The 13,493-nt window shown below is 41.2% G+C and overlaps 1 protein-coding gene across 13 annotated transcripts in view; it reads left to right on the forward strand.

The window, feature by feature from the left end:
• Positions 1–13,493, forward strand: part of LOC149351412 (uncharacterized) — a 214,447-nt gene that overhangs the window by 23,419 nt on the left and 177,535 nt on the right. For all 13 annotated transcript variants that reach the window (XM_089580739.1, XM_089580740.1, XM_089580741.1 and 10 more), the window contains 6 exons: positions 4,605–4,706; positions 6,209–6,307; positions 7,506–7,703; positions 7,769–7,954; positions 10,932–11,030; positions 13,074–13,172. In XM_089580739.1, coding sequence (XP_089436865.1) covers positions 4,605–4,706; positions 6,209–6,307; positions 7,506–7,703; positions 7,769–7,954; positions 10,932–11,030; positions 13,074–13,172 — 783 coding nt within the window. Of the gene's footprint in view, positions 1–4,604; positions 4,707–6,208; positions 6,308–7,505; positions 7,704–7,768; positions 7,955–10,931; positions 11,031–13,073; positions 13,173–13,493 lie in introns of those variants that run through there.

Consider the following 13,493-nt stretch of genomic DNA (forward strand, 5'->3'; position numbering starts at 1 on the left):
CGGCAATTTCTGCAGGCCCAATATGACTCTTTATTACATTGATTTAACTAGAAGCAGATCTTGATGGCTTCCTTGAAAACCATCACTGAGTTACTAAACTGAGAAAATATAAGTGAATATCTACTGAGACTTTTGTATGTAATTGGAGTGTATGTATCGACAGTTTTAGTAAGACAAAAAAAAAATTACTGCAACGCAAAATAATAGGCAGGCACTCTTTAATGGCAGGTGGAGATATGGCGAATGATAGGAACGCCCATGCACAGCAGTGGAACAGCTCATCCAGTCTCAGTTCTTTTTGTGACAGTAGTGTTTGTTCTTTTCTAGGCTTGTGAATAGTGTCTTATTTCATATGTGGTGTCTCTAAATAGTACACAGATATGTTTTAGATAGTGCAGTGAGCACAAATGCTGTGGCACCATTACCTTAGCCCTTGTCTGCCTCATAGGAGAGTTCCTTTGTTAGCCTACCAAAGTGGCAGACCAGCACGTGAGCGAAACAGGCTCCTAAAAGGCATGAAATCTCAAGTCATGCCATTTTCACGGTGTCTTAGGAGAGGAGTTGCGCCTGCTCAAGGCCATTACTGGCTTGCTCGTTGCCTTCGTCCGAGGAAGTTAGTCGTGTGCATTCGCTGTTGGTGTCAGAGATGGATGCGGATGAGTCCCAGATACCAAGACATAGGGGTGTGTTTTCTGCTTTATATGGATGGATATATGTAATTGCTTCATCTGTGGCCACATTTGTGAGTTATCTGCGTGGAGGTTCAAATCAGCTGAAAGCTTTGCCAGTGTCTGCATCAGAAATCAACGAGGAAAAGTTGGCGGAGAGTACACAATTTTTGGTGAGACTATAATTTGCAGTGGCACTTAATGGCTTTTGCTGCACCCCTTTAATACCTAAGTACCAGTGTGTATTTTAGTGCTTTTTCCACAGCTAATTGCACAAGCTTCTAGATGTTCCGTATGTAGTGGTGACATTTTTGTCCTAGAGCTTATGCAAGAATTAATGTTTCTGATTTTTTGAGATGACATTCCTATTATTTCTATATATTGGATTGTCTTTTATATCTTGGCAAGGTATTTTGCATCAGTTGTTCAAATTATTGCGAAATCTTAGTAGCTGCCGAGTAACTTTTGGCTAGTAACTGCCGGTTATAGCTGCTTATGTGCGTTTTTACTTCATGATGAACCTAAATTAGCAAAACTAAGAGTAAGATAAATGCATGCGAGTCATGCATTGTGAATCATGCACTTTGTTTTTCACTTCATTGCTGACATCTATTGCATATTAAGTGCTTTTCGTAGACATCTGTTTACATAACTCTGATCTTTTGTATTTATGCAAGCGTATAGTCACTTAATCTCTGTGTACTGATCACAGAATTTTTCTGAGATTTTAGTAATACGTTTAGGGTGGCAGTGCAGCTCTACAGTCATAATATTAGCCGAATTGCAATTTTCTTTCCATTGTATGTTAAAAAGCTTGCCCCACATGTCACTGAAAGAATTTGAATAATTTTCTATAGAAAGTGCCATGTGACATTTGTTATCAAACTGGTTTGTGAACCTTCCCAAGGGCCTTTGATAGAATTCAGGAGTTCAATACTACAACTCTGTGCTGTTTGCTGAAAACACTGGTCTTTGTTAAGTGTTGTGGTTCATGACATGTGTCATTCACCATTGTCACTGTTGACTATGCGGCCACCGCGATGGTTCAGTGGTTATGGTGTTCGGCTGCTGACCCAAAAGACGCGGGTTCAATCCCGGCTGTGGTGGTCACATTGATGGAGGCAAAATGCTAGAGGCTCGTGTACTGCGCGATGTCAGTGCACATTAAAGAATCCCATGTGGTCGAATTTTCCGGAGTCCTTCACTATGGCGGCGTCCCTCACAGCCTGGGTAGCTTTGGGATGTTAAACCCTATAAACCATATACCAAACTGTTGATTGTGTAATATCCGTGCCACATGGGCAAATTTGTTGCCATTAAGTGCTTACTACGTTAAGTTTTAATGGCATTCGCGCAGTGCCACATGCATTAATTTAATGCATTCGCCTTACTGCCATTTGCGACCTACCGAGTTCGCCACAACTCATTCGCCTGAGCAGTGTGTACTGTCGTCCCCATTCCACATGTAGAAAAGGATGCAACTTTGTTAGTAACCACTTCCTAGCCATTAGCAAATGGTTAATTCATACTTTCAGTCAGGTGAGGCATCTATACTGCATCTTTGATGTGAAGGGTGGTATTTTTACTAGCACTTCTGACAAATACTCTTGGCTGGTGTGCTAACATGGGAGTTTATGGCTACTTTTTCTACTTGTCAAACAACTACACTGATATTCTCTGCAAAATAATGTTTACATTACATTTGAAAAACATTCCCAAGATGTTATGCTCGTGTGCCCTGTTTATATTCATGCGAAATTTTTGGCTGCTTTGGAAGCATTATCATCATTGTGACTTTCGTATAATGACATTAAATATGGACATGTAGCATCAACTCCGAAAATAATGGCATTAACATACTTAAGGCCTTAAGCATTTACTGCCATTTCTTTCGCGTGTGTCGCACAGGTGTGACACATATTCGGTCATTCTTTATTTTAGGCTGTTCATTGTTGCCTGCAGCTGTCATATGTCCTGGCCTTGGCTGGAGCAAAGTTTCAGGCTGTAAATACTAATGGCAAATATGACACTAGTGTTTGGAGGAACCTCAGATATGGCTCCTTGGAAAGGGTGTTAATTACTCGGAGTTGGAACGATTCAACCATGAGTTTCTCTGTGGCTTATTATACTGTTCTGCGTTATCACTGTTTAGCAAAACTTAGTTTGACAGATTAACCTACATGCTGTAATTAAACTGCTTTAAGATTTGAAAACAGGATTAACACCTTAAAATCTGGAAACACACATTCATGATTACTTCTGATAAACTATTGCTCATGTGTTTCAACACAGTTGTTAACTACTGTTGCATACTGCATAAGGTTTATACCTGTGATGAAATAAGTTAAATCAATACAGACAAACTGAAATGAAAATGAACTCTGGAAATGAGAATTTTGGCATCTCGGAGGCAACCTGGCTGCTCTTTTGGGTTGCTTTTAAAAGAAGCAGCTACAAAGCAGGTTTCCCCCGTCATAATTTACTTCAGATATACTGATTGTGTTGAATACATTACAGCGCATTCATCAGGTGTAGCAAAGAGTGCCAGTTTGCTTTGACTTGTAGGAAGAGTACGGAATATATACTCACAGAAAAGCTTTCTAACCTATGTATATGGTTACTTGCAGTATCACCACTTGACGGATGCACCAAGTTCGCTAAATTGGCTTTGAAATGTTGACATGCTTCTTTAAGGGCTTGGCTTAGAGTCCATTGTGCTCAAAATGACAACTCCCTTACTACACTATTCTCTGCCAGGTTCTTTACATTCAAGTTAATCCTTCATATGAAAAATATTGTTGCTACATGCACTTCACTCAGCAAGAAAAATATGTTTGCGCAATTTCACAAAACATGCCCTTCAGCGCACTGTCTAATGAGTGCCCTCATGTTGTACTCACTCTTTTATTAGTCATCGTGTACACAGGCAGTTATGTGATGCTGAAGCCCAGCCCAGGCTGCTAGAGCTGGGTCTACAAGGGTATGCAGGCATCGTATTTGCTGTAGAAGAGTTAATTTAATTTAACATGTTTTTAACACATAGCGCAGCACTGTGTGTTGTTCCTTCTACCCTTTCTTCTGCCTATCTTCTTTGGCCGTATACCATTGTACTGTGTGTTAAAAACATGACCTTAAATATCTGCTATGCTTACATCAGTGTCTGCGGTAAAGGAGGCCTGCATGCTGAGATTTTGTGCTGCGCCTTGTTGAAAAAGAGTGTGGCATACTCAAATGCTAAAGCATGACAGAATGAGAGGAAACTTTTTTTGTTCAGCAGACTGACCTGCAGTGTTAATGGAAGTCTCCGTAATGCTTCAATAGATAAGCATAACATGAGAAGCCACTGGAGAGTTTTTGGCCACTACGTCTTAAGATTCTACTGAATGAATTCCCAGGCCAGCAAGGATGAACACATATAGGAACGAACAAACATGACAAATGTGGTTATTTGGTCTTTCCTATGGGTTTCTTATAGTCTGGTGCAAGACGTGTACAGCAGCGAGTAATAATTTGGCTAACAACAAACTCATCACTAGCAGTCAAGATTCATACACTTCTCATCATTCTTAATGTGGTTAACAGTATCAGTGTGTGGTTTCAATCTAGTGGTTCTTGCAAAAAACTGTGAGAAGAGCAGCCTTAAACTGAGCTAGTGAACGTTTCTCTTGCGTCGTCATCAGTGAGATGCAAGTGCCACTGTTCTAGCCAGAAATCAGTGATAAAAACAGGTACTTTGCTTGCATAATTTTCTGAGCCAAGCCCCCGTTATGGATGCTCTGTAAGCCGTTGGAGGGTGTTGTGGGCACTAGCTTTTAAAAGCTTTTGTGTGGGGCTGATTTTGTGTTCACTTTTAGTGAATGTCCCTTTTTTTTCTTATTGTTTCAATGCTCTTTGGTCAGATAAGCCATTAAATTGTCAATTTTTTCTCTTATACAGACTGATGGCAACGCCAGCTTCCTGCGGGCTGCTCGTGCTGGCAACCTTGAAAAGGTGCTGGATTACCTCAAGGGCAGCATAGACATCAACACAAGTAATGCGGTAAGCTGACTGTTGGCTCTTCATTCGGAGACTGCCGTATGCTCCCATGAAAATGCACTTGGTTAATTGGAATTCTTTGGTACAGATGGTGTGCGAACATTTGGCTGTTTTTCCACCGATTCAGTGAAAAAAGTTTGCTTGCTGTGAACCACTTCACATGGGCTTCTTAGTTAAAGTGGGCATTCGCAGCAGCCACAAATCATTGCAACTGCAGCTCTGTGCAGTGGTGAAAGTACAGTTCCAAGTTCACGATGAGGTGAAGACCCATGTCTTTGTGTCTTCCATGAGGCAAACGCGGCAGGGGATGTAAGGACGGATCAGACATAACCAGATCTCTGTGCTGCATGGACCTCACCTGCCGTGTGTTGCCTGTGGTGGACAAAAAGACACACAGGCATGTGGTGCATCTGCTGATGTAGTTTGCAATAGTGGCAGTGGCCACACTGTGAAAGGAGGGAGGTAAAAGAAAAAATGCGGGTTGACAGTCATGTGACCACAGAACCTCTGCTGTGTGACTAGCCACTACGGTGCTGTTAGAGCTGGAGAGGAAGCAAAAATATATATAAAAAGACTTCAATGCATTGGTCTTTGAGAAAGCGGGGAAATAAGAGACTACAGGAAAGAAAGGAAAAACTGAACCATTGTTGCTTCTGAGTACTCTGACCATGTGAGCTTGTGTCGCTACTGCCTGCTGCCTTTATTATCGGTGCCATCACCCACACCAGCCATGCCGTTGCTACATTGTTTTTGGTGCACATGATGCAGTAAATGCTTTTCTTGCAGTCATCTTGTCGCAAAAAAGTTTCGCTTATTATTTTGATATCAGATATTTTGACACATCTGGCATACTCGCAAATCCTTTTTTAAGGCAATTCTGAATGAGCCGAACTTCTGATAAGACAAACAAGTTCTCATGGTTCCTTCGAGCTAAGCTTAAAGGGAGTCTGGTTTACTTTAGGAACAATCATCTGAAAATTTATTGGAAAGGTCTTCATTGTATCTGTTTGAAACTTGTAAATCAGGGATCTCAAACTCATCTCGTTAAGTGGGCCAGGCTGCATGGGCAAACTTTTGTCTCCCGCAAGCCAGTATCTGGATAGGGGGAGGAGGAAGGGGAAGCGCACTCCTCGTCACACTTATGATTATTTTTTCTGCTGTTTTGAAAGCAGCAATGGCCAAATGGTGGCTCAGATATGGTGGGGCGAATGCAGATTACTACCCTTTAATTTCCACAGAATGTATGTCTAATAGCTGGTTTTCTAGTAAGCCTCAGTAAGCAACTGGCTGGTGTCAAACTATGAACAACTGTAGAGAGGTGCAGTATGGATGGGAAAGAAAGCAATATGTCATTGGCATGGCTCCTAAACAAAGTTGAGATCTTCAGGTCTAGTTGACTGCACACGAAGGCCTCAGTACAGAGACATTTAACAGAGGAGGTTACAGGGGGACATAACTGTGTTGCAGTTCTGTATAAGCAGGTAAATCAGGTACTTTTTGTGCAGAATGGACTCAACGCACTGCACCTGGCTGCAAAGGAAGGCCATGTCAACGTGGTTAGTGAACTGCTCAAGCGTGGAGCTAATGTTAATGCTACCACCAAGGTAGGTATCATGGTGCCTCTGACATTTTTTGTTAGAAGTGAATTTACCAGTGGTATTTTCATTAATTTGTGTTCTGTTTTGTTTTTAAGGTGAGACATTCCAAATTTACTATTTTGTCCGTGAGGATGCTTATGCATGCAACAGTGCGCTGACACAGCATCACCGTACTGGCACAGTATATGCAGACCATATTTAGTATGCAGGGCATGACAAAAACTATTTTTAGCTACTCATTTCTTTTGAGCTTGTGAACACTGTGACTGGCTTTTGCTTAAGTTAGAAGGCTTCCTTAGTATATGACAGATAATTTGATGATTATGTTTTGCTGAAAGTAGCTTCATGTTAACGCACCTGTCTCATATATAATGTTCTGGATGTTTCTGACGTTTATTTTTACTAGGTAACATATTTTCAACTATCATTTTCTTCTGTATGACAGATCTTGAGCTAGTTGGTTGCTTACCGATGAACAAATGCAACACACAGTAAACAAAGGAAGGGAAGACAAGGCACAGGCATTGAACTGAAATCTAAAATTTATTGTTTCGACATTCTGGTTAATGTACAGAAAGTCAATATGAGATGAACTGATACAGATAGCCAGACATCGGTAACAGTAACATAGTACTTTTGCACTATATTCATTCATCCGTTTCTTTTGTCATTCTTTTGATTTGTATTTGTATCTTGTGCTAATGTGTTTCAGGGAAACACTAATAAGGGAGGAAGCCATGTTTTTTTGTGCATGAGTTATTGGATTTCATGTTGAGCTGCTGGTGGGTCACATGTTTAAGAAAAATGCAATAAAAGAATGGGTCTGGGTTTTTTTTTTTTTTAAAACTGCATTAAAATTAATAATGTCTTCTACTGGTCTAGGATAATAGTGGTGTCTGTGTATATGAAGTTCCTTCTCATGACTAACGAAAAAATACAATCCCCTTAGATGATGTTTCTCCCCATTGCCCTTTAACTGAAAAGAAAAAGGAGATATAACAAAGAGAAGAGTTACATTGCAATTTCTGGTATGATTGTGGTGCTATTAGTGATAAGTGGGGCATGACCGATGAGTGTCAGTGGATATTCGCTTTGGCAGCCTGGCATGTTGCATATTTATCCCTATTAAATAAAATTAAACTGGAAGCCACTTTGTGATACTACCTGCTTATGTCTTCTTTTGACTTCGTTTTTCTTTCTGCAGAAAGGCAACAGTGCTCTGCACATAGCGTCGCTGGCAGGCCAAGAAGAGGTGGTGAAGCTGCTGGTGCAGAAGCAAGCAAACGTTAATGTACAGTCGCAGAATGGCTTCACACCTTTATACATGGCCGCCCAGGAGAACCATGATGGCGTGGTTCGATTCCTCCTGGCCAACGGCGCCAATCAGAGCCTAGCCACTGAAGTAAGACCTACTCTGAAGCTATGTAGGGGACTTGAATTAAGTGATCTTATGGCCATTGTGTGCAGGATGGCTTCACTCCCCTGGCAGTAGCACTGCAGCAGGGTCATGACAAGGTGGTGGCAGTACTGCTGGAGAACGACGCTCGTGGAAAAGTGCGCCTGCCTGCACTGCACATCGCTTCCAAGAAGGATGACTGCAAAGCAGCTGCTCTGCTGCTCCACAGTGAACATAATCCTGATGTCACCTCCAAGGTCTCTGTACATTTATTGGTGGCTTAAGTTGCTCAGCATTTAGACTGTAGAATTGTGTTGGGGGAGGGGGAGTTTTAGTTCATTAGGCTCCTTACGTAGGGAAATTAAGTATGGAGGTGGTTGTGTGCCTGTTTGTAGATAAATTGAATTCATGTTGCTAAACGATTATTCCATGTGTTAAGCCGCCGCGGTGGCTCAGCGGCTATGGTGCTCGGCTGCTGACCCAAAAGACGCGGGTTCGATCCCGGCCGCGGCGGCTAGAATTTCTTTGGAGGAGAAATTCTAGAGGCCCGTGTACTGTGCGATGTCAGTGCACGTTAAAGAACCCCAGGTGGTCGAAATTTCCGGAGCCCTCCACTACGGCGTCTCTCATAGCCTTAGTCGCTTTGGGACGTTAAACCCCATAAACCTAAACCTAAACCTATTCCATGTGTTAAAGTTTTTCATTTTTGGCTCTTGTAGGAAATAAGAGGTCAGACGTTTGACGTACTGTACACAGCTTGATGATAATGTTGTGTGGAACAAGAAAGCGGACCATTTCTTTTGTCCACACAACTATACTTTGACTAGCATCGACATGCAAAGTTGGAGTTTACAGGCTTCTAGAAAAGAAAGTTTTGTGGTGGGAAAAAAAAAAAAAGGCTGGCCACAATTTTTTTTTTCCCATGAAACTTTCTTTTTAGCTTACTTTGTTTGACTGTGGTTTTAGTCTTTATTGGACCTCAGCATTCAGGTAGTGTTGCAGTTGTAAATAGTATTGAGATGCAACGTGTTAGGGGGCAATAAAAATATTGCTACTGCCATTTTGTTTTAAGTTTTTAAGGGTTCTTAATAATAACGGTCATATACATTAAAACTTGTTTTGGTGCGATAAGCCAGAGCAAAAATGTTTAGCAACGCATGACAGGTGGGTTGCAGGCAGCTCGCTGGTGTGTCATGAAAGCCTTTACCTACAGTTTATGCAGTTATAGATGGATTGAAGTGCAAGCCATCTGTAGTCAGCTTCTGTTAATTCAACTTCTTCACAGCATGTGAAATTGGTTGAAGTTACCTGAAGTTTTGATTTAAGGTTGTTCTTAAAATTAGTAGCTAGTTAAACATCTATTTAATTTAAATATCTTGTATTGGCAGTCTGTACCTATACTCCTCCTCCTCGTCATACTGGTATGCACTATAAAGTCAGGTTGGCCTTTGTGTAACCTTCTATGGTTGAAAGTGCAGCTTCTACTTCAATTCCGATGGGCCTTGTTTCCCAGACATTTTCGTTGTCATCTTCACTGTTGCTACTGTACTAAAACTGAGCAGCACTGAAGAAGATTGAGCTTGCTTATTCTAATTAGAAGCTGAGTTAACTAAGCTTGCCACAAGTAAGCATGGCATATAACTCATCAGGACCTGTGTGTTGGCCAATCGTGACGGTCAGAAATACCATAGGCCACCCACTGGCCACTCATATGTGGTTCTTGTGTTCAAAGGGCTTTTTAGGTTGGCCACTAATACAATGTTGCACGCTTCTAGTGAGACTGTACACATGCCTTTGTGTCTTTCTCAGCAAACACTACTTCAGTCCCCTCAACGTCCTGCCACACTTGGGTGGTGCTATTTTTCCTTTTTGGAGCGAAAGCTTCACTTCTCGCGTACAAACCTTGAAGGTCATGTTACAGCACAGATATGACCTTGAAGTGGCCTCAATTAATAAAAAAAAAACAAAATTGTGGTATAGGTAGGAATCGAACCCGGGCCTCCGACATGCGAGAGGGGGACGCTTCTGCCCCACCACGACTGTTCAACTCTTGGAAGTGAATGAAGGCGCGTCTAGTGATTGCACAGATGTCTTAGAAACGTATCTTCGAGATATGTACTGAGGTGTGAATGAATAATTTAATTATGAGCATGTAAATTACAGACATCTCAATTAAGTGAGTAGCGAAGTACGTTTCTGGTGAATTTCCTTTGTGCATGGCGTGCAGTCGTAGAGGCATCATGCGGCATCCACTGAAACCCCAACACGCAATGTACGGTGATGGTCCAGCAGGTGGTGTGCGTCTAGTGATTGCGCAGATGTCTTAGAAATGTATCTTTGAGTTATGTTCTGAGGTGTGCATGAATAATTTAATTATGAGCTTTTAAATTACAGATGTTCCAATTAAGCGAGTAGTGAAGTTGTCCGGAACACACTCAACGTTACATACGCCAAGCCGCACCTAGTTGCCCTATACACCACAGCTTTCGGTCTCTAATCAGGTTCAACAGTAGTTAAAACAGCTATTTTTTTTATGCTTGTGCATGTGGCTAGTGAAATGCATGGAGTGTGCCTAGTTTAGATGGACTCTGTCGGCACAGGCCTTGCACATTGAAAAGAAATCTCTCTTTATAGTGCCTTTAATACTACTGGTAGTGCTTATAGTCTTATAGTCAGTTTATCATTTTTACCTGTTGACACATTTAGGCATGACTGAAGTGAAGGAAAATATAGAAATGATAATAGCCGATGTTTGATTAAATGAAGTTGGTTAGGCCCCTAAAACTTATTTTGGGGAAACACCTTGCGATAAAAGCAAATGTTTTAACTGGTTTGGTACTTTGTGGAAGCTTTAGGATGATTTTTATAAACTAAAGGTTTTGTGAAAATATAATGTGGCCGTGCATTTGTTTATTATTCAAATAGACGAGTGCTATCCTGCCAAAAGCTTACTTAGTCTTAGCAGAAACAGAGATGCACATTTTTTTTAAAGTATCAGTACAGTAGAGCATTTGTTAATGCAAGGGTCATGTGGCCTGATTTGTTGAAATTGGCGTGCACATCCATTAGCAGAATGGCAATAGCATTGAATCATGAGTGGGCTCCTTAAGTTTTTGTCTTACTACAATTGGTACTACTGAAAGAGTACTTTTTGGTTGACCAATATAGAGCCTTCTGCACCTAGTTTGCAGTACTGTAACAGTGTGGTTCTTTTTGATCTTGTTGATATTGCAGAGTGGGTTCACTCCACTTCACATAGCTGCTCATTATGGCAACAGTAATATTGCATCTCTGCTGCTGGACAAAGGAGCTGATGTCAACTTCCCAGCAAAGGTGAGAGATGTGCAAAACAGTAGTCTGTTTTGAATTTGCATTTTGTTGTATTGAAAGCAACAGCTAAAGAATGCTTTAGTTACATTGATGAGGCTTTGCAAGTTTGTTTAATCGAAGTTCTTTTGTGTGTCTTTCTTTAACTGAAACCTTATTGCATATTTCTACATATTTAAATAGATTGGCACAATGTTGACATCTTAAAGGATTTTCGCGCACTGAAAAGGGTGGTGCACACCACATGACCGGAGTATCACATCTTTGCAAGCTGGTGTGATGTTATCCTACTCTTTGAGATGGGGATGGCACAAGTCATCCCTGCTTGCTTGGCAGTTGTTGGGGTCAGCAGCACTTGGTACTGTGTCTTGTGACAAAACAAGCTCTCATATTCCGTTGCACGGCTTCTTCTCTCAGCATGCTTTTCTCTAGTGGCTTGCATTCTGACAGAATGATAGTATAGACCTGGTGCATTTCATTGTTGTCATCTGGCATTCGGTGGGCAAGCTGATCTTCTCTTGAGACAGTATAGGTGCACACCAACTTGCCTATACCTTTTCATTGCTCTTCTGTTTTCCTTGAGCAAGAGGACCTTCTAAAGTGTGTTGGATGGCCTGTGCAGTGAGGTGATTGATGGTAGTGAAGTGATTATGGTTACTTTAGGAAAACATGCACAGGATAGAAGTATTCTCATGCTGGGCAGTTTCAAGCTGTCTGGCCACAATGTTTAAAGCAGAGGTTCTTGCCTTATTTTGTCTGCTGGCAGTTGTGTTATGCCATATTCTAGATGTGGCTTTTCCCAGAGTGAAAGAGGGAAAGAAACTAGCTATAGGTTTACAAGCTGTTGTTAAATTGGTCTGCTCCCTCATAGCTGCATGCTGTGACTTCATTGCCTATGCAAGCGAGAGAATGGCAGCCATTCCGGCTGCAGATGTCACCTTGCGCTCTGTGGGGACAGCTACCCCTATGTGAATACTGCGTTAATACTAGTTTATATACTGCGTGTTTCACATTATGACTGGTTGAGGATTAGAGTTGCTGGTTCTGCTGTTGCTCAACTAAGAATGCAGCTTTCACGTGTAATGTGAGTGTACGCATTTTGCATTCACAAAACACTTCCGTGCAAACAGGATGGCCTAGCACAGCGAGCAGATCACTATGTATATGGCATTTGTTGTGCTTACTTAGATTATTTAGACTACAGGGAATGCAATGCATCAAGGAAATGAATCTTTTTACTTTGCATTAAAAAACTTGTCTTTAGATGTGGTAGAGCGATCACATTGAATTAGTAATGTTATTTTGTGTTTTATATTAGCTACTTTTATTCAGAGATTTGTTCAACTGCTTGGAGCATACGTTGGATATTCCCATGTGGAAATTATGGCATACTGACAGTTACGCCACAAGAAAATTGGAAGCAGACTGTTTTTTTGGTGAACTTGGGCCCTCAAAAAACAAGAGACAGTTTTATGACGGGGAAGGCAACAAGTACGGACAGTGGTTATCAAATCTGAGCTTGTGATTTACACCCATTGTATAACCCATCATGTCTGGCTCACTTGTTGGTTACAGTGACAGTTTGAAAGCATGCTGCCAGCATTTTGCCAAATGAAAAAAAGAACATGGAGCATGTCTTGTGCCTAAACATGAACATAATATATATATATATCTGTGGTGGAGCTCTCTTTCTGAAAGAAAGCACAGCACCCACTGCACTCTCGAGGCTTTAGATTTAGAAGCAGTCAAAGTGACATGACGTTTTGCAGTGAAAGTATGGCAATGAAACGTGAGCAAGGCAACTGAAAATAGATCAACAAAATGAGATTTTAGCTGAGGGAGACTGGATATCACAGCAGTTAATTGTCACTTCCATGGCGCAAAGACTGCTGTGTAGAAATGTTAATTGACCCTGCCCGTATTTCTTCTTCAGCTGCTAATACTTTTGAACTTTTTGTTTGTCACAGTTATGTGTGCATTTCATTTGACACTGATAGTACATAAGTCGATGCTGTACTTAGATTTTATTTGGCATGAATTCTTCTACAGCACCAGATAACGCCATTACATGTGGCTGCAAAATGGGGAAAAAGCAACATGGTGAAGCTGTTGCTTGAAAAGGGAGCAAAAATTGATGCCTCCACAAGGGTAAGCCCATTCACTGTCTGAGTGAACAATTCGGGAAGCATGGATGTTTGTGAAAATTGCCAACAGGAAGGAACTTGTTCACACATTGTGCTGTTTGCGAGTGCACTCCTGCATTGACAAGCACCAGATGATATAAATTATCAAAATCAACAGAGAAGGGAAATCTTTGAGGCATTTTTAATCCACAAGACAGACCATCAGCGTGTTAGCAGTCCAGCAATTACATATATGACTCAAATAATCCAAACAAGCTGAAAATGCTGATTTGTATAGATTTTGAAGTAGTTATCTTTGCCAGCTTTTAAGTTACTGTTACTAGTA

The sequence above is a fragment of the Amblyomma mixtum genome, chromosome 3, assembly GCF_055824585.1.
Source record: "Amblyomma mixtum isolate Tamu chromosome 3, ASM5582458v1, whole genome shotgun sequence".
In the NCBI taxonomy this organism is placed as follows: Eukaryota; Metazoa; Arthropoda; class Arachnida; order Ixodida; family Ixodidae; genus Amblyomma; species Amblyomma mixtum.